Below are 20,564 nucleotides of genomic sequence, written 5' to 3' on the forward strand. Positions count from 1 at the left end.
ATAGCACATATCGGGTTCGGTACTATCTGCAGTTTTAGGCATCCATTGGGGATCTTGAAACACATGCCCTGCGAATAAGGGGGGACTGTGGATAGGCCTCCTTCTGCCTTTGAAGGGTTTACCATCTAAGATAATGCGGAAGAAAACAATCTTAATGAAGACAAACAGGAGGCAGCTAAAGTACCAAAACAAAGCCTAACATACAAGTTTATTCCCACACACCTTGCCTCTCAATGGACACAAGTAAAATGACCTCCCCAATTAAATGATTGTATCATTCATAGTCTCACAAGAACTCTATGTAGTAATGGTTTAAATCAGCTTTCAGAGTTAGCCTTTTAAGACTAAAGCTAAATAAAAGCACACTACACGTTAGTACTTACTTCTCATGATGATCAGAAATCAGAGCTTGGTTAGCCTCAGCCTACGTGTGTGTCTACATACAGTCGGTCTCTGTCTCACTCTTTCTCATGTATATACACACACACAGAGGCCGACAGAACTTTTCCATAAATGCTACAAGTGGACAAAAACAGTCATCATCTCCCCTTGGCCTAATCCAGCTGGACAAAAGAAGTGGGAATTGAACAGCGACTAGAAAATAAACGATAGAGAAGGAGATACTCCTGGTATAAAGTGCAATTTGGGAGATTTTAAGACAAAATGGATTGGATGAATACAAATGGTGTCGGAATGCCCCCAACAAATGGAGAAAATGAGGAACTCGAGGAACCTGGAGCAACTCATTTTAAAACCAAAGTGATAACTGTAAAGGAAAAAAACCCAGCATGTACGCTATGACCCCATTTATGCATGTATACAGAGGGGGCCAAAAAAATGTATACACATTTTAAGAAAGAAAAAAATTATTAAAATCACACTGATGGTACCACTTTGAGCACGTCTTGCAATTGCAGACATCAAATGTGACTTGTATTCATCTTTTGTTATCGGTATATATTGGGTATTACAATTTTAATAGTTTTTTCCTTTCTTAAAATATGTATACATTTTTTTGTCACCCTCTATATAAAATCATGTCTTTAAGCATAAAGATCTCGTACACTTAAAAAAAAAAAACTTAAAGTGAAGAGTCTATTCCAGGTACTATTCCTTGGGAGAAAAGGGGGGATGGGTAGAGAAACATCAGGAATGCCAAAATCACAACAACAGAGAAGACATGACGGCAAGCTGAACGCAGAGGGAAAAGAACACCACCAAGCTCCCTTAAAGGATTCACGTGCTATGACTATTACCTGCTTAGGTTATACTTCTAAATATTTCTAATATGTACATATAGAGGCAATAACTAATAATTCTTCAATGTAATTATGTATATAAACATGCTTCTAAAAAATAAAGCATTTATACAAAACCAACAGATAATGAAAGCCGTGAAACATACTGGTGATAAGTGTTGGTCACAGATCTGTATCAACATACAGTCACTGAGGAGCTAGTGGACAGCGAACATGAAAAGCTTGGCAGCTGCCAAATGCAACCTGGCCTGAGATGGGGAGGAAAATGCAATGGCTTCCTCACAAACACATCACTTGTTCTGTGATGGGCTATAATCAAATGTCAGGAGCAAATAAGTTTCCTTGAGTTAACCAAGAAAGAATCGAGGATTGAGAGAGTGACAAGTGCTGGGCCCGCTCTGCCCTCTGAAGCCTGCCTGTTCATTTTCACGCTGCCCCTGCTCCAAGCGCCCCTGGGCCTTGTGCAAGCTGCCAGCTATTCCAAATGGAAAGGCAGCCTCACGAAATGACCAAAGTGTCCCCAAGGAGGAACAACAACAACAAATTCATTTACACTTATGCTCTAAAATGGATTTTAACTTGGGTCGCTAGCAGAGAAAAGAGGATGCATTAACCTTTAGTGACATCGAGATCTAGAAAATGAAAAATAATTTGGTAAACCACTGGCCCATCATGTAGCCCTATCCCTTAAGGTAATTAAATCCAGCTGAGATGTTTAAGCTGAAAAACCACCCACAGCACAGCCACACTTGGTTTGTTTGTAGGAATTTGCATGAATATTTTTAACCCAAGCAGCTCATGTTCCAAAAACAAAATTATATGGCAATGTCAAGTTTCAAAGCCACTTAACTATATATTTAATATAGGTAAAGCACTTAGCACGGTACCTGGCAGAGACTGAGTGCTCGCTGAAATTGTTTTTAAGAGAACCTATTTATTCTGTGGATAAAGAAGTCTCAGAAGGTGGTTTCAACATTTTCAATAAAGCGTTATTTCCTTCATAGACCCATTACAAGCATGTAGATGACAAACTTTCAGAGTATGTTCTTGTGACCCAAAATACAAGTACAATTAACACGCATACATAAACATAAACACACACACACACACACGCACACACACACACACACACACAATCAAGAGTAGTCTTAGAATTTCAAAGATTTGAAAACCTTACCACAAAGACAACAGAGACTAAAGAACAGTCTCTTACTTCTGTACGAAAATACAGTGCTTTATCTTCTGGCCTTCACTTATTAAAAGTATGTACAAAGCTGTAATTATAGAAGCTAGACAAGGTCACTGTCTTTCCCTAATCTAACCTTACTAAGTGGTACTCAAACCAATTTGAAGAAACTAGTTGTCAGTACAAGCTTTGATCTCTGGAACATCAATTTAGAAACCTGGCATTTATCTTTGCTGGTTTTAAGTAGCCTGTACCGTAAAGTTTATACATAATGACAAACTTGGTGAGGCAGCGGTCAACCCCGCAACCATCACTGATGGTCAATTCTGTTGTACTGTGGGGTCTGGTTTCCAGGCACTCACTAACCATTAAGGCTTCACTAGTAGAGAAATCCATCTACATTTAGAAATGAGCATAACCAGTAATAAAAATACAACTAAAGAGACTTTTTTAATGTATGAGAAATGGTTGTTTTATAAATTATTTCACTGTCTTCTGAACTTAATGACTACACAGCACTTAAAAGAACACACTGATGAAACATCAACTTCTGTTCAACGATGCAGTTGGATCCAAGTAGACAGCAACAAAATGGTCTCACAGGTGAGTGGCTATGAGAAATTATCAAAACTGGGTTCATAGATGTGACGCACAACACTGAATAATGTCACAAATATGTATTAGAATTATAGGGCAAGACGTAGCAGATGAAAGATCAAATAGACAACATACAGTTAACAGTTTGTTGGTAAATGCTCTCTATACATCAACTCACAAATAAAATATAATTCATTCTTGCCCCAGATGATCTCTTCTTTCACCTCCTAGAGTTCTCAGATACACCACACTATTTCTTGTGGCAGATTACTACATAATGAGCCACCTAAACGTATATGGAATCTTTTTGACACATATTTTCAAAAATAATTTTTTGGGGGAAAAAGATACAAATAGTAGGGAATTTTTTCATCAAACACCAATTATTATCTAACAGAATATTGGTGTTCTACTCAACACAGTTGGAAACTGCTCATGTAGACAACAGAAATCTGTTTTGTTGTTGAAAACAACTATTCCATTTAGGATTATGAAAAGAAGCATACATTTACAAAACATGCTAACACATGATATTGAACAGGACAGCATGTTTTGCTATTAGAAACCTACCCATTAAGAAAACAGAAATTCCAAAAAAATATTGCCATAACTCAAAAAATAGGTCAAAGGTACTGTTAACATGTACACAATTAAGAATCGCCTGGTATTTCAAAAAATTTTACCTCGAGATGAGACATAAGTCTACAACAAAATAAATCTTTGTAATTAGGAATGATAGTACCCATAAATTTTCTTCCCCAAATTTTTATTTCTCAATTTCATTTTAGTTTAAATTAGGAAATTATTATTTCATAGTTAAGTGTTTGTCTTCTGCCAGTCTTACTTAAGCTAATAGGTAAAAATATCTAGTTTGGGGCTTTAATATAAATAAATGAAAACGTTCTGGAGAACCACCAAAGTTGGCCATTCTCAACAACTGCTTCATTGAAGAAAATGCTAGGAAGGAAACTGCTGGTCTTTTTTATTTTTTAGTTGGGGAAGGTGAGCTACACAAAGGTAAATGACATTAGTAACTGTTTCTAAATAGAAGATTCAAGCCAAAAACAGAAGACTCTTAAGTATAAACAACAACAACAAAAACCAACCTGATAAATTAGCCATCTGCTAGCTAATGAAAATGCTTATTTTGGCAACAATATTCCCTAAGAAAGCAAATGTTTGCCATTGTGAACTCCAAAACAAACATTTCCTTCAGGACTCTGATAATTCCACAATGTTTTATCACTTCTCAATAGGTCAGTTTGTCTCCTTTAAGGAACCGTTTTTCTAGTAAGAGGACATAAACATTCTGAAAATGTTGCCTAGGCCCAACTTACAGAAGCAGTTAAGAGATATGAAATTAGACTATTCCAGAGAATTGATACCGTCTCCTTACACACACTCACACACACACACACCTGTATATACACACATGTGTGCGTATATATGACACATATATATGACATTATATATATATCACTATATGCACACATATACATACGTGTTTTTGTGAATACACACATACAAACACACACACACACACAGAAGGTGCCAAAAAAAATGTATACACATTTTAAGAAAGGAAAAAACTGTACTAAAACTGTAACATCCAATGTAAACCGATAACAAAAGATGAATACAAGTTATGTGTATGCATTTTTTTGGTACCCCGGGTATATAGGACACGAGGAAAACAAACTTTTAAGACGGTGTAACTAAATAAGAACACCAAAAATCTTTGTCCACAAACAACAAAGAAACAACGCTGGGAACCCAGAAGAGGAAGCCATTTTAGGCTCCAGCAGGCTCAGCTCCGGGAATGACTGAAGGCCTCAGGGCTATTGACAGTTGGGTATTTAAGACAGACTTCCCAAGAAAGCCGCAGCAGACAAGGCCAAGTGCCTGGAGCAAGAACTCTCCCCCCTTTCCCCCCTCCCCCCCCAGCCTGTAGCTAATCAACAGTGATCAAATCAAGTGATCAAAAATGGCCCTTCTGAAAATCAGCATGCTAACATAATATTGATCCGACCCGTTCGGGGACCCCTTCTCCCTCAGGAAACCCGATACCTACAATGCAGACTCAGCATGCGCTCCCCATGAAAAACAGGATGCTGTCTACCTCCATTCTCCCTTCATTACTGCCAGGGTTATTGCGTGTTTTTATTTAATAAAGCTTCATCAGCTCAAATGAAGGGTTGTTACTAGTTGAGCTAACAGCCAAATGATAATGCTCGGGAGAGATATCAGTGCTTGTCGGTGCATTAACAAAGAGAGGAGAAGGGTTGAGGTCAAGCACGTGTCAATGTAAATGAGGCGATATTAGGTACTAACGGCTTAATGCAATAGACTGCCTGGGAGATAATGGAATTTTCAGGATAAAGCAAATGAGATGAAGTTATTGATAAGTGAGTGAAGGGGAGAGAGCTAGAAGATAAAGCCCTGTCAAAGAAAAGGCCTTTTACTTGTGAATTTCATCTTCAAAGTATATCTCCAAATCTATCTTAGAAAACAAAACTCAAAAGAGATCAAAAATGTGACTTCTAGCTTCCTGAGAGATATCCTATTCCTGCTGTGAAACCCAGACTCGTTCTAAAAGCGTACTGTTTTATTAAGTTATTCTTAAGCTTTCTTTGGAGTTCCCCCTTTATTTTTGTTTTCATTTTGTTTCATTTTTTTTCTTAAACATCAGGACACATTCTACCACAAATAATTCCCATATTCTATTAAAGCAAAAATCTTTTTTCCTCTTGTAAAGCAGAGAGGGGAAGCCAGATCTTCTAAGATATTCCATCAGCCCAAGCCCCACAGAATGACAGTATCTGAGAAATAACAGAATTTTCTATTGTGAGAGAACTTTAAAGGTAGTCATGACTGGAGTCCTGCCCCAATTTTACAGGTGAAAAAAAAAGGGAAGGCCCAGAAGTGCACTTTTTCTCCTTAACCTTTATTTTTGTTCCAAATTATCAAAGTAATATATGCTCAGTCTAGAAAACTTGAAAACACAAAGGAAAAAGATGATCCATATTCTCAATCATCAGATAAAATATTTTAAACTTCTTCAAATCATTTGCCACTCAAAATTTTTACAAAAATACTGTTATTTTTAAATACGCTTTTTTCACTTGGCAATATGTTGGGAACATCTGCCATCACTAAATATATGATTTTTAGTATTTTCATACCGTGTTTCCCCAAAAAGAAGACCTAGCTGGACCAGCAGCTCTAATGCGTCTTTTGGAGAAAATTAATATAAGACCCAGTCTTATTTTACTAAAGACCAGGTATAGTATAGTATAATATAATATAATATAATATAATATAATATAATATAATATAATACAATACACTATAATACAATATAATACTCAGTTTTATTTTACTATAAGACCGGGTATAATATAATATAATATGCTTTTTGCTCCAAAAGACACATTAGAGCTGATTGTCCGGCTAGGTCTTATTTTCGGAGAAACACGGTACTAGTCTATGACATTATTCCACAAATGACCAAAACCAATTCTCTATACTTAAGTAATTGCTAATTATTTTTACTTCCTTAAATCTTACTGTAATAGTTATCTTGTATACGTATTGTTGAACACATGACAATTAAAAGCCTTAATTCTTTCCTTAATACAACATTCGAGAAGCAGAATTCCAGGTCCAAAGTTATGTATATATTTAGGGCTTCTGATGCATAACATCAAACTAAGAACCATTTTTGTTCTAAATGGACTTAAAATAGACCTGTCCACAATTACTTTCCTGATTAAATTAAATTAGACCCAACACCTTATGAGAAAGAGAAGACTCACAATTGCTTATGGAAAAAGCTCCCTTCAATTCTCAGTTCCCATCAGTGCTCCATAGAGAGCTTTAAAAACCTAGGTTTCTACTCCAGAATACAAGAAACCACTAGGAAAGATATTCTCATTTAACAAGTGTCCCAAAGTCACTTACATGTGTCATCTTGTTATTCTGGGACAAGAAAAAGTTACAGAACAACTCTCCTCTTAAAGAGTTGGCAAAGGACGCGTCTGAGAATCACTTCAGACTCACACTTAAATCAAGACAATTCACCCACACTGCAAGAGCCCCAAATCCATCAGAAACGCTCAGTACTTATATACAGCTCTTTCGTAACATGAGCTATTAAAATCCCACAAAAGAACGTGAGAGCGATATGGCCTTCTTTTTTTTTAAGATCTAGGCAACCACAAGTAATTAGTACTGGGATGAATCTCCTAGAAAACCTACTTCTTTTACAAGCTCCTCCTATCTGGTCAAGCCAAGCAAAAGCTCAGGCCATCATCAAGTTGACAGAGAGGCCTCCCATGAACAACACGCATTGTCATCCAGAGCAATTCACACATATCTAGAATCCTCACCTGGCCACAGACTGAGCAGTCAAAACCCTGCTCAAGCAAGTCCATTGTGAGGCTGAAGCCAGAATATGACAGAGGGTGTCAGCAAAAGACATGAATATTATTACTGACTTAGATCATTCCTCCTACAGACTGAAGTGTGTGTGCGCGCGCACGAACACACACACACACACACAGTGATAATCTGATTAAAGCAACATGTATGCATCAGTGATGGAAGCACTAGGAGAGAAATGCTACTCCATGCAAAAACGGCCCAGACGACTGCCTTTTCTTTTCACCTCGCGCGCTCCGTGATATGACAATGACAACGCCACCCACACCGTTTTAAATTTGCATATCGCCTGATAGTTTGACAAGGCACTTTACCTGGACAAAATCTCATTTTTAGTCTCACAACCATTCCATAACATCCACAGAGTAAGAATTTGTATGTCCACTCCGAAGGACACTCAAACACAGGGAGGGAATAAGATTTATTTGCCTAAACTCACAGAACCGGTGGATGGTTCGATTAGGGCTGGAATTAAGACCGTCTGGCTTTTAAATACCTCTTGTTTGCACTATACCTAGCCACCACCTGTCAATAAATACATTTTTGCTCCAATTTCAATCCACAAAATCCAGGCAATAAATCAAATAAGAACCCACAGGAAAGACGCAGGACTCAGCACCAAGATGACAGACAGCTCTGAAGAGTCCCAAGTCAGCCCCAACCTGAGAGCAGTTACTTTAAACGTCACACAGAATTCAGAGTGACCCAATACTCATGCTGTGAAATCAGAATAAAAGTCCAACACTCAGCAGCTCTATCCAGAAACTGCAATAGAGGAAGGCAACAAAGCAACATTTGTACATGCAATGGGATGTACACGCATGTGAACACAGCAATGGGATGTGTCTCGTCTGCAAATACTTGGTTTCTAACGACTGAGAGCTGGTGTGGAAGTCAAGGGCAATTAGTTTTGCTTTACTGCATAGCACGGGCTGTACCCTACATCAATGGCTCCAAATCTGTCTATGCATTGGAATTACCTGGAGAATGTCAACCACTGCTGAAGCTGGTGACCCACCCCCAGAAACTTCAATGTAATCAGTCTAGGGTGTGACCTGGGCTTTAGAATGCCTGAAGGATTCCCTAGTGCGCAGTCTGAGAATCACTGCCCCACAGCCAAGGGAGCCAATTGAGAATTGCTGAACCCTACGAAGTTTAGTGCAACAAAACAGAATTTCTATTAGCTTTGAAATAAAAGGAGCCACTGAGGAGCAGATCAAGACGCAAACGCAAAGGGAAAGAAAGCTCATATGATAACCCGCTGCCTATCAAACAGTGTGGCTTTTCGAAACCCAGGCCTCCAAAAACAAATCTAAATAAAAAGGGCATTGAGCAGCAAGATACATAGTGGCTACAAAGCCCTGTGTTTTTACTCTCTAGAAGAAAAATAAAGCTGACTACTAAGCCTACTCAATTTTGGACACAAAAACAAAGATTACTTGGCTCATACCTTTATTTTCAGCTTTTCTTAAATCTTTTTTGAAAAGAAGATGTAGGTGTTTGAGGTGACAAAGGGGTCCCCAATTGCTGTGAGAGGCAGCTACAGCTGACCACCCATCTAAATAGCAAACCATACTATCCCACCCCAGGACTCCTGGGCCCCTTTGTTTCATCACCATATGAGAGACAGCGTTTATGTTCATCTTCTGTCTCCCCTGCCGGTATGTGAGCTCCTTCAAGGTTAAGACCACCTTCACAGACACATGTACACCAACAACACAAGTGATCAACAATGGCGTCATCACAGCCACTTGTCTATCAAAACATGTGCCCGATTCTCTCCTGATTAAGTATTAGCACAGAAGGCGGCATCGGGCTCTCCATGGAACGTTCTACACTAGGAACAGATGGGCGTTAATGGCCGCTATTTCATTATTGATCGCTGATACATTTTTTTTTATCATGTTGTAGACAAATCAATATGGAATACTGAAACATTGTTGCAGAGTCACTGAACCACTTTCAGGATAAGCACAGTTAAGTTCACAAGAATGTTCCAGCTCCTGAGAGTCATAGCGTTTTTCACTTCCATCCCATTTCCAGAGTCAGAATGAGAAAAAAATAGTGAGATCTCAGAAACTTTCAGGCCAGATGAAAGGGATATGTTTTGGCCCCTTTTTGTCTTACTTGTGCATTCATCATTTGATGGTGGCTGCGTGAGCACCCCTTCCCTATCCACCGTCTGAGACAAAAATTGTCTGTTTCCTAACGACACAGTTTTCCTGGCACCAAGAGACACAACCTCATTGGGCCATTATCTAAGCACTCACAGAATAGTTTAACATCAAGTGCTCTGACACTAAAACCAACAGTTTTGATGAGCATCCTCCAACAGTGAACTGGCTTAGATCTAATTGCCACATTCAGCAGAATAATACATTTAATTAGGAGTAATTTGACAACAAACTGATCTTGGACAGTTTACCAACAAATCACACTGCTCCCAGTTAGACAGCCAGTGGGTACCCTATGGCCATGTACTTGATGGAGGGTAAAGAGATCACTGATCACTGAATCTGAAATTTGACCATGCCAAATACCCAAAACAGCCTTCTAGAACTTTGAGGTCTCAATCATCCAGATGAGGCTTGTTTTCAGAGAAAAATCCTCTCTCTGCCTGCAGTAATTCTTTTGAATACAATGGAGAATAGTCTTGCATTCTGTCTGTCCAAGGAATTAAAAATGCTTAACTTGCGAGCCCTACGTCAACTCTTTTATCAGCTCAAAACAAGTCCGCCTCAGAACATTTTTTGAGATTATAACATGGGAGCCATCACCACATCCTTTCTTACAGTATCAGTAAAAACAATCAATTGATTATAAATAACACTTCTAAGCACTTAGTGTGTATACTGTGACCACTTCACACATATAGCTTAATTATCACTTAATCCCTTCCACCACCTTTGGGGGTATATATTATTTCAACGCCAACTGTCAGCAAAGGCAAATTAAATAATTAGTCCCAAGTCATCGAGCTAGTCAAATCAAAGCTGGACATAAGCACAGGTCCATCTGACCCACAGTAAGACCCATGCAAACATTCACAACCTTGAATGTTTGAAAATATTACAAACATCCCTTTTTTTTTTAATCATAGGGACTTAGAAAACTACGCAACGAAATGGCTGCCTTCCTCTCTTTATCCCAGATGTGGCCACGTTCTCAGTGTAAGTGATTCCTCCACACCGTTCTCTCAGCAAAGCACTCTGGGATCCTCTGGGAAGAGGCAGCTACATAAATATAAGTTATTATTATGATTGTCATAATAATCTTTATCTGACTATACAGCAGCTATGGATTCGTTTTTAAAAGGTGTATAAAAAAAAAGACAATATGATTAAGAGACATTCAAAATCTCTCCAATCTCAGGAAGACTTAGAAACGAAAAAATTATTTTAGTCACAAGCCTTGCGACTGTCAGCTAAAGTGCCTCAAAACTCCTCGCACTGGCTTGGTTCCCACTGATTGAATGCAATTATGAATTGACTTCTATGGGTTGATAAATCAGAACTTGTGTAAGTGGTTTTCAAAGCTCATCTGTGCAATTTTAGTTTGATGCAGACTTCCACACAAATTTTCCTTAAAAAAAAAAAAAGAAGAAAGTTCATAAAAATGTTAACTATCATGAAATACCTTCCTGGTGAGCTCATGCCACTGGGAAGAAGCTGCCATTCTTATATTAATAATTCTTCCCAGAATTAATCAGTCATTGTACATTAAAACCAGCAGCTGGAGTGTTTTGAGTGATAATGAAACCTGTAACAAGGCATCTTCAGCCGTCTTTTCAAGACAATAAGGGAATTAAAATTTCAATTTAAATGCAGAGGTTTGAAACACGCTTCACTGGCAAAATTACTTCAATTAATGTGAGTGGAATACAAAGGACAGACTGCAGAAATGCGATGCAGCAACCAGAAATTATGTCATTAATGTGCGTGCATCAACCCAGCACAATGACTGCAAAGGTCTCATTTAAACCGTACCTATCACGAAGCTACAGGCTACAATATAAATCAAGTCTCTGATTCCAACGTGACGGATACAGGCGCCTTGTTGGATCACGTTGAGCTTTTTGTAAGTTAACCGCAACTGTTTACCTTGAAGAAGGAAACAAAAGGCCATGCCTATTTGTAGACATTCCCTGTCATGACAATTTAATTATTTTATGCAATAATCAGGTTATTGTATCAAAAGGAGAAATAACTATTCCATCTAGGAGCCAAGGCTAATGCTATCAGACCAGGCTAATGGTGAAGCAGGAATTGCAGGAGCTGACAAGAGCCATGGGTCACCACTGATTTATTTACTCTGGATTTATTAACCTGAGTAGGGATTAAATTACTGGGCATCTGCCTGAAAATAAAAATGCAAAATCTTCTGTTAAATGAATCCAAGGAAATCAGAAGGTTTTGAAAGACTGGATTATTTTGTCTTCACTTTCCTCTGATGTCTTTCAGCAAAGGTTTCCATTTGGACCCTGCAGATGCCTTAAGCAGATTTCACTTCTAAAAGCACATAACCATGGGGAAAGGAAATGTGATTATTTTTTCATATGAAGTCCAATGAAAGAGCAATTATAGACGGTACTATTCACTCTTATAGACAAAAGGCCAAACTGAAGACTATTTCCGACCTTTTAAGCACACCTTACATCCTACCTCCATTAAATCTTCATTGTATATTAGGATATGCTAACTCCCCAAATCACGCAAAGCAACTACCTCATCTGGAAAAATGGGGATGATATCAGAAACCTATTTCTCACAGGGTTGTTGAGAGAATTAAATGTGTTAATAAAGGTACCATACTTAAAATGGTACCAGCACCCAGCGATGCTCAATACATATTATTATGATTACTATTTTTGTTGTTCATTTAAATATTGCAAAAAGGAAAGATTAGAAACTAGAGAAGCTTGCCATTAAAAACAAAAACAAACAAAGAAAAAGAAAAAAAGGAGGAAAAAATTCAAACCAGAGCTCCTAAAGAGAAATCGCCTTTTCTGTTTAGTCGTATGAAAATCTTTCACACAGTTACCCACATGGCTAATGATCTATGAACTGTGACTATATGAAGGACACTATGCTAAGTACAGGACAGACAAAAATAGGGAAGATAAAGCCCCTGCCATCAATGACCTACCATACGAACTATAGCAATGTTACAATAAAACACACGCAGCTTATGGAAACCAAAAAAAGCATCTATTCACATTTAGTACACAAATACACAGATTTTTTTTTTTTAAAGTACCTAATTACCTGGGACATTCAGAGACTTGATGAAATTTGAACCAAGTCTTAAACAATAAATCATAATTTTCCAGGCGGACAAGATTGGGATTAGTTTCAGGGAAATATATGATAAATTAAAAAAGAAAAATCTATTGCATCCCTATATATCAGCAACAAATAACTAGATATTATAATTAATAAACCCATTATTTTTAAAAAACAAAAAATATGATACTCAGAAATAAAACAAAATATATGTCATACAGTATCTCTAAGAAATGCATTACTAAGCATTATGGTAAAGCACATAAATGAAGACTTCAATAAATGAGAGACATACCCTGTTCACTGCAAGATTTGATATTACAAAAATGAAAGTCTCTTAAATGTAATCAAAATCCCATCACATTTTTTGTGGAACTTTACAAGCTGATACTAATATTCATATGGAAGAGTAAAGGGCCAAGAATAGCACAGACAATTCTGAATAGCAAGGTGAGGGAATGTCTTCACCTGCTATCAAGATATATTATAATATTATAGTAATTAGAACAGCATGGTTTTGGTGCAGATACAGATGAGATGAACTGAACAAAATAAAGAGCTGAGAAACAGACCCACGCATATGTGACAAGGTGGTATGTGACCAAGAGGGCATTCAATCAGTAGGAAGTGGATTCAGTAAGTGGTCTGAGCCAAGTGGCTACTTATAGAAAAAATAAAATTAGATCTCCCGTTCATACTATATAAGAAAATAGATTCTAAATTGATTAAAGACGACAATATATATCCTCATGACACTGGAATAGAAAAAAAAAATTCTTAAAATAAAAAATCACATAACAAAGGAAAAGGGAGAAATTTTATGTGTTAAATTTTAAAACTTCTTTATAACAAAAGACTTCATAAACCAAGTAAAAAGATATATCACCAACTGAGAGAACAGATTTACAATCCATCTAACAGACACAGGATTAGTATACAGAATATATAAAGAACTACAAGTAGAAAAAAAGTAACTGCTGAAAAGTGTATCTCATATACTCACCCTTGTCTGAAAGTGACTGGTCTTCCTTCCTACCCCACTCCCTAGGCTCCCCACACCCCCCAACCACAGAGTTTTAGTTAGAACTGACCATCACAGTACCCAAGCTGGCCCAATCTAGATCCTACACCTGTATTTCTGAGTTAGAAAAAATGATTATTTTCCTCTGCAAAGCTGAAGAAATGAAGGCTACAGCCTCCACCGCTTTTTCTCCTGCCCACATGTGAAAGAAACATCCATGGGAGAACAATGAAGAAAACAGGCCAAAGAACATACCAGTGGCATTCCATATATACGCCTGTCCTTTCAGCAGGTTGGTTACATGAGTAAAGCAATTTTACCTAAGCTAGCTATGGTTAGACTTCTGTAACTTGCAATCAGGAATTTAAAGAACTATTTAATGAGACCCTTAAAAAAATGGGTCAAAACAAGGACAGTATTCCTTAGCGATTAGCTCTTAAGTAAACAAACTAGCCCTTAAGTACTAAGACCATAAAACAAAAATCCTAAAAGGAACACAACGAACACAGAAATAAATTCTAACAACCCATTTTTAACATATGGCACTTATTTAAAAGCAGGCCCATTACAAAAAATCGTGATTCAGATGGCTATAGGCTAACTATGTATAAGCTTATCTACTCTGATCACCGAATCTTGATAATTGAGCACATGTATGCATTCCTAAGGCACAAACCAAGAGTAAAGCTGAAAGGTGACTGTTTTTTCTGTAGATGCCCTATGGTCATTATTCAGGAAGATGTCACTATGAACAAGATATTGAAAGTAGCCAATTCCCAAGAGGAGATCATTATTAACCTCCTCCTGCTGTGGAAACTGACTCCTCACTCTCATCACATGACCAGGTTTTGATATATGATAGAATATCATGGCACAGCTCACTTCTAGGTTACCAAACTTCCTTACAAGCTTCTTATTAAGGACTTACAGCAAAATTCTTCTTGAAAGTCGAAATGCATTAGAACCACTGAGAGGATTTAACCTGTTTCTCCCAATTCCTCTCAGTGTTTTTTCGAGTGTTATAGCCATCTAATATGGTAAAACAAAGATAAAGGACTTTGACCTATCATGAAGAAGAAAATCCCAATACAGCCCATCTGCTACTGAGAGCTTCTGTAGTCCTCAGACAACTCTGAGTGAGATGGAAGTGGGGTGTTCAAGTGAAGTGGGGAAGGAGATAGAGCAGCCCTCTGAGGGCGCCGGGCCCTGGGAAAGTTAGGGTTATAAGAGAGCGAGATGTGTATATTTTATCCATCTTCTTGATGCTCGGCCACACGCACTACCGGTTGCAACCTTCTCTGAATTTTCATTTCTAATTCAAAAAGTAGTAGAATGGACTAAGATAGATGCTACAGGCTAGGCTGGGCAGTACTCTTGCTTGACCAAGTTACTTCCAGAATTGTTCTCCCCAAGTTATTTTCTTTCTTGTCAACGTAAAAGAAACAAAACAAACAAACAAAAAAACATGGTCCCGATGTAAAACTACTTTCAAAGAATTTGCAGAATATCAAGTGTATACATGTCCTAAAGTTCTCGTGCATGCAGATTTCATTCTTTAAAACGGGACTTGTTAACTGTCTTCCTCTGAAGCTAAAACACCTCTCATGACTATTGCAATGTGATTAAATACTGATTTCTTATCATGATACTTCCTGCCATTGCTCCGAAGGCAGACAACACATAAATAATAATTGTCTGCCATTTCAAACACTGGAATTAGGAAGAGAACCAGCCAGGCTTCACCTGCAAGGGCTCATGAACCCCAAGAGGGCAGTCTGTCACGTGCAATGTGAATTACAGAATTCAGAGAGAACAAGAGGAATGTTTTGCTACCTCAGCAGAAACGGCCGTGCGCGCACGCGTGTCTCTTACCAGCATGTCGGTGGCACTGAGGTAGTGCTTGTTGGACATGCACTGTTCCAACTTTTGGGGCACCTGCTTGATATTCTCAATTTCATCCAATAGGTTCAGGACATGCTTATGTTCAATTCCTTCGATCCACAGTTTCCGAAGCTCATCCCGTTTGCAATGCAACAGCATCTTGCAGGAAAGCAGGTTCTCTTTGACCTACAACAAAACAGATTGAGTCTTGGATGAGTCCCAAGTGTTGCCGGCCTACACCCATGATCTGGTCAGTGTTCTTCATCGGTACTTCCGTAAGTAACAGGTCCTCGTTCCCGCTCCCGTTTATTCCTCTTGGTTGGTCTGCTTTGCAAATTCTAATCCTGGTTCTGACACTGACTCACTTGGGTACATCTCCATGTCTCTGTGTCTATATTTGCTCTCCTGTGAAATGAGAAAACTACACTAACAAACCCTTGAGTGAGACTAGAAAAAATTACTTTGGATATAAAGCACTCTGAAAACAGGCAGTACCACACTGGTGTTACTATATCTAAAAGGGGAATGACTGACATGAGAGTCCACGCTACTGTTTCTTCCCCATTCTTTCTTGAGTATTTCCTAGTCAGCTGATAGATCACTTGGTCCGTCCTTCTACATCAAGAACGTCAGACGAACTTCATAACCAGGGAACTGGGCGTTCATCTCAACTGACTAAAAGGAACCTAAGGTCAATTTCCAGAAAAAAGTCGACACATTCAGAAAGAATCTCAAAATAAAAGGAATTAGAACACACCAAGGATTTTTTTCTCGTGTATTCTGATTTTTTAGATATTAAATAAGACAATCGCAAGCATTCTCATACATCTGCACAGTTCAGTGACAAGCACAGTCACAACTTAACAAAACAGGAGGAGGAGGGGGAGCAGGGAGGGGCAGTCACAATGTACATGATGAGGACATCTTCATTTCTCACCCTAATTTAATTTTGACAACATGGAAAAATAAAAAGATCAAAAGAAAATAAACTGTGAAAAATGACCTTTTACAATTCACAGACTACTGTCATATACTTTTGACATTCCTCACATGTATTTTTATTTGAATTAAAATTTATTATTTGTTTAAAGTCTTATTTTGGGGGTTTTGGGGGCTTATGCATGAACACATCTCCAGCATACCATCTGATGAGCTTTAGCAAATCCATACACCTGTAAGAGCCAAACTATCAATGTATAGGTCATTTCCATCACCCTAGAGAGTCTACAACGTTCCTGATAACTGAAAATCTGTCATCTTCTACAAGATTTGGTGTGGTGGCACACATACTGACGCTTTATTTCTGGTGATTCTGAAGCTAAATTTCAACATTTTTCCAAGGTGGAAAATATAAAGACAGAACACTAAGATTAGAAAGTTTCTTGAGAAAGCATCTCATCTATTCCTACAACTTTAGGATAATACTTTTATGATATTTTGCAACGTAAGAAGAGCCCTGATGGGGCTTAATGGATTTATTGTCAGTTGCTGGGGGGGGGGGGGGGATGTCAGAGACTCCTCTGAAAATCTGTTGAAGATGGTCCCAATTATCTGTACTCCTTCCTGAAATCCCAACAAAGTGATAGCAAAAGAATGGTTTTTAAACACAAAACACCAAGAAAAGAGAGAGAATAGCAAATAAAAAATGGCAACAAAACTTTAGAAGGTGGCACAATGATGGACAGTGGGCACTAAATGAGCAGAGCTGAGGACCCTGAAAAATCTTAGCCTGGAGTGGGGTTTGCTAACACTGAAAAGGAGGTGTGAAGAATCCTAAGGGATTAAAACTTTCTATAAGGAGTATTTTGACAGGTAATTCCCTCCCCCCAGTAATGGCTAAATAGGAGGTTTAGGATCTGAAGAAACTGAATCAGAAAGGATCTGGACCAGGAAAAGGCCAGATACGGCTGAGGGGAGGGTACGAGGCACTGGGTAGGAAACAGGAGGGAGAATTCCAAGTGTGCTTCTGGAACAGGAAGATGCTCAGTCCCCTCCAGGCCACCACTCTCCTTCCAGGGTTGGCTCCAGTAACACTCAGCTTGACTTTTAATTCCAACACAGGAAACTTATGGCTTTCCCCCTGGCAAAAGTGACCAAGATAGTGACATCTGAGGTTTCACCAAGGTAACTGCTGGGTCCCTGTCCAAGCATCACTAGACAAGCCCCATAACATGCTCTGAGCTTCCCATCAGTTTTGTAGTACCTCCCTCTTACATACAAATCGTGAGCCAAGGATCACAGACAGCCAAGGAAAGCCTACAATGTAGAAAAATAGGAGCAAAACAAACAGAAAGAAAAAACTACTGGAGGGGAGGGAGGACCCAACAATGCAGGAAACAGTTTTAAAATAAAAATTATAATATCCTTAGACAAAAATAAGAAAAGATAGGGGCCGGCCCGGTGGCTCAGGTGGTTAGAGCTCCAATGCTCCTAACTCCGAAGGCTGCCGGTTCGATTCCCACATGGGCCAGTGGGCTCTCAACCACAAGGTTGCCAGTTCAACTCCTCGAGTCCCGCAAGGGATGGTGGGCTGTGCCCCCTGCAACTAGAAAATGGCAACTGGACCTGGAGCTGAGCTGCACCCTCCACAACTAAGATTGAAAGGACAACAACTTGACTTGGAAAAAAGGCCCGGAAGTACACACTGTTCCCCAATAAAGCCCTGTTCCCGTTCCCCAATTAAAAAAAAAAAAATCTAAAATAAAATAAGAAAAGATAGTCCAAAGAAATAAGAACAGGATGCATCAAAAAAAAATTCAATGACAAACAACTCTTCAAAATTAAAAATATGATTTTTTAAAAATCCAATACAAAGACTAGAAGATACCATTCAATGAATATCTAAAGAATAAAACATAAAACAATAAGACATTGGTAACAAGAAGATAAAAGAAAATGAGGGGATTGATACAAGAGATTCAATACTTGCCAAAAAGGAGTTTCAGGAGAAGAAAAAACAAAAACATGAAGTGGATAAATACCAATAAAATAATAAAAGAAAATTACCCAGAACAAAAGACATCGGTTTTCACAAATACTCATAGACACAGACAATAGTTTAGCGGTTACCAGAGGGCAAGGGGGGAGGGGGTTGTAGATGAGGGTAAAGGGGGTCAAATATATGGTGATGGAAGGAGAACCAACTCTGGGTGATGAACACACAATGCAGATGATGTAATACAGAATTGTACACCTGAAACCTATGTAACTTTATTAACAATTGTAACCTCAATAAACTTTGATTAAGAAAAAAGACTACTTTTCAGATTGAAAAGGCACATCAAGTGTTCAGACAACGGAGTGAAAAAAAGACCCAAACCAGAGCACATTATCCTGAAATGTAAGAACACAAGAGATAAAGAGACAACTGCTTAAAAGCCTTTTTTTTTTTTTTTGGGGGGGGGGTGTAGGGGGTGGAGAACAGGAACAAGACAAAGATTGTGAATCAGAATGTGTATCAGACATGCAAGCTCTCAAAAAATAACCTTATATGCACCATATCTCAGCAAGCTACTGCAGAGTCTGCTCCAGCAATACAAGAGAAAAACAGAAGAAACCAAGATCCAGGAAAGGGGGCCTGGGTGCTCCAATGAAGAAAGGCAACAACAGTATTCAATCACTATCTCCAAGGAAACAACAAAAATTACACAAACAAAAACAGGATGCTGGGAGGCTAAGCTGTAAATACTTATGTAGTTATAATCAAGTAAGCACTCTCAACTTAACCTTGAACTAAGGTGCAGCTATGGACAGAGGGTGAGAAGAGAAGATAGGGTAGAGTGGGAGAAAGCGGGGGAAAGTGACTGAATCCTCACCTTCTATAGCTGGAAGTTCATATGTAGTGTCAAAAATAGAAAACTCAAAAAAAATTGTATAAACATATTACTTAGAAATATAGACATAGAAATATTAGAAAATAAAAACTGAAAAAGTACAAGTCAGTGCCTCTGAAGTGTTGGAATTGGGGCTGGGATACGGTGAGGTAGTGGGGTGCTGGTTTTTATCAGCATTTGTAGTTTTATTTGATGTTTTGAAAACATTTCTCCAGGCCATTCCCAGATCCTCTTGGAGGTTTTTTTATCTCTGGGTTAAGAACGCTACGTATTCAATCCATTACATTTTAAATCTTAGTTAAAAATCTTAGAATTTGATTTCTGACATTCTACTTGGTTCTTACAAATCTACTTGGTCCCTGTAAATCTCAGCTTTTTCCTCTGTGTGTAATGGTTACTATAGAAACAGTTAAAAACGCATTTTATGTCATACAACGCCCAACAAGGCTCGATCACCAGAGTAGGGGATAAACTTACAGAGTATCGGTAAAGCTGTCTGATTGGAAAGAAGTCCATGGCCTTTCACACTAAGATACACAAAATGTAACCAGCTCACTTCCCAGCTTTGCTTAGTACATTAAGGGAAAACGAAAAGGAAGGGCAGCATTGGGGAGGGAGGAGATGGTATCAGGCTGTGTGGAAAATGAACATTGCTAAAATTAGTCCCTACACTGAGTTAGTTAGCTAAAGCTGCAGACATAAGAAGCTATAAGAACTTTTCATACTAAACTTCCCTGAGGCTTTGGTTTTTCTTATTAGAAAGTCACAGTCATGAAGAAATGTTATTTTAAGAGTTGGGATACGGGGGGGGGGGGGGGGGGGGGGGGCGGGGGGGCGGAGAGAGATATGAGTCAGCAGTAACAGGGAAGAAATACCAAAATCTCAAAAACATTATGCTGAGCAAAAGAAGCCAGATGCAAAGGAACACATACTGTAAGACTTCCAGAACAGGCAAAAATAATCTATAGTGATAATTACTTTGAACAGGATGGGGAGGCAGGAATTAAAAGCAAAGATGCAAGAGGGAAAACTCGGGGGTGATGGTAACCCATTCGAGGGCATACA

At 38.5% G+C, this 20,564-nt stretch overlaps 1 protein-coding gene across 1 annotated transcript in view; it reads right to left on the reverse strand.

Annotated features, from left to right (window-relative positions):
• EXOC4 (exocyst complex component 4) overlaps positions 1–20,564 on the reverse strand; it is a 635,543-nt gene that overhangs the window by 588,903 nt on the left and 26,076 nt on the right. The window contains exon 3 of the mRNA XM_019750984.3: positions 15,658–15,852. Within this exon, the coding sequence (XP_019606543.1) occupies positions 15,658–15,852 (195 nt within the window). The remainder of the gene's footprint in view (positions 1–15,657; positions 15,853–20,564) is intronic.

Source organism: Rhinolophus sinicus, chromosome 8, assembly GCF_057876585.1.
Source record: "Rhinolophus sinicus isolate RSI-liver-muscle chromosome 8, RSI-T2T, whole genome shotgun sequence".
NCBI lineage: Eukaryota > Metazoa > Chordata > Mammalia > Chiroptera > Rhinolophidae > Rhinolophus > Rhinolophus sinicus.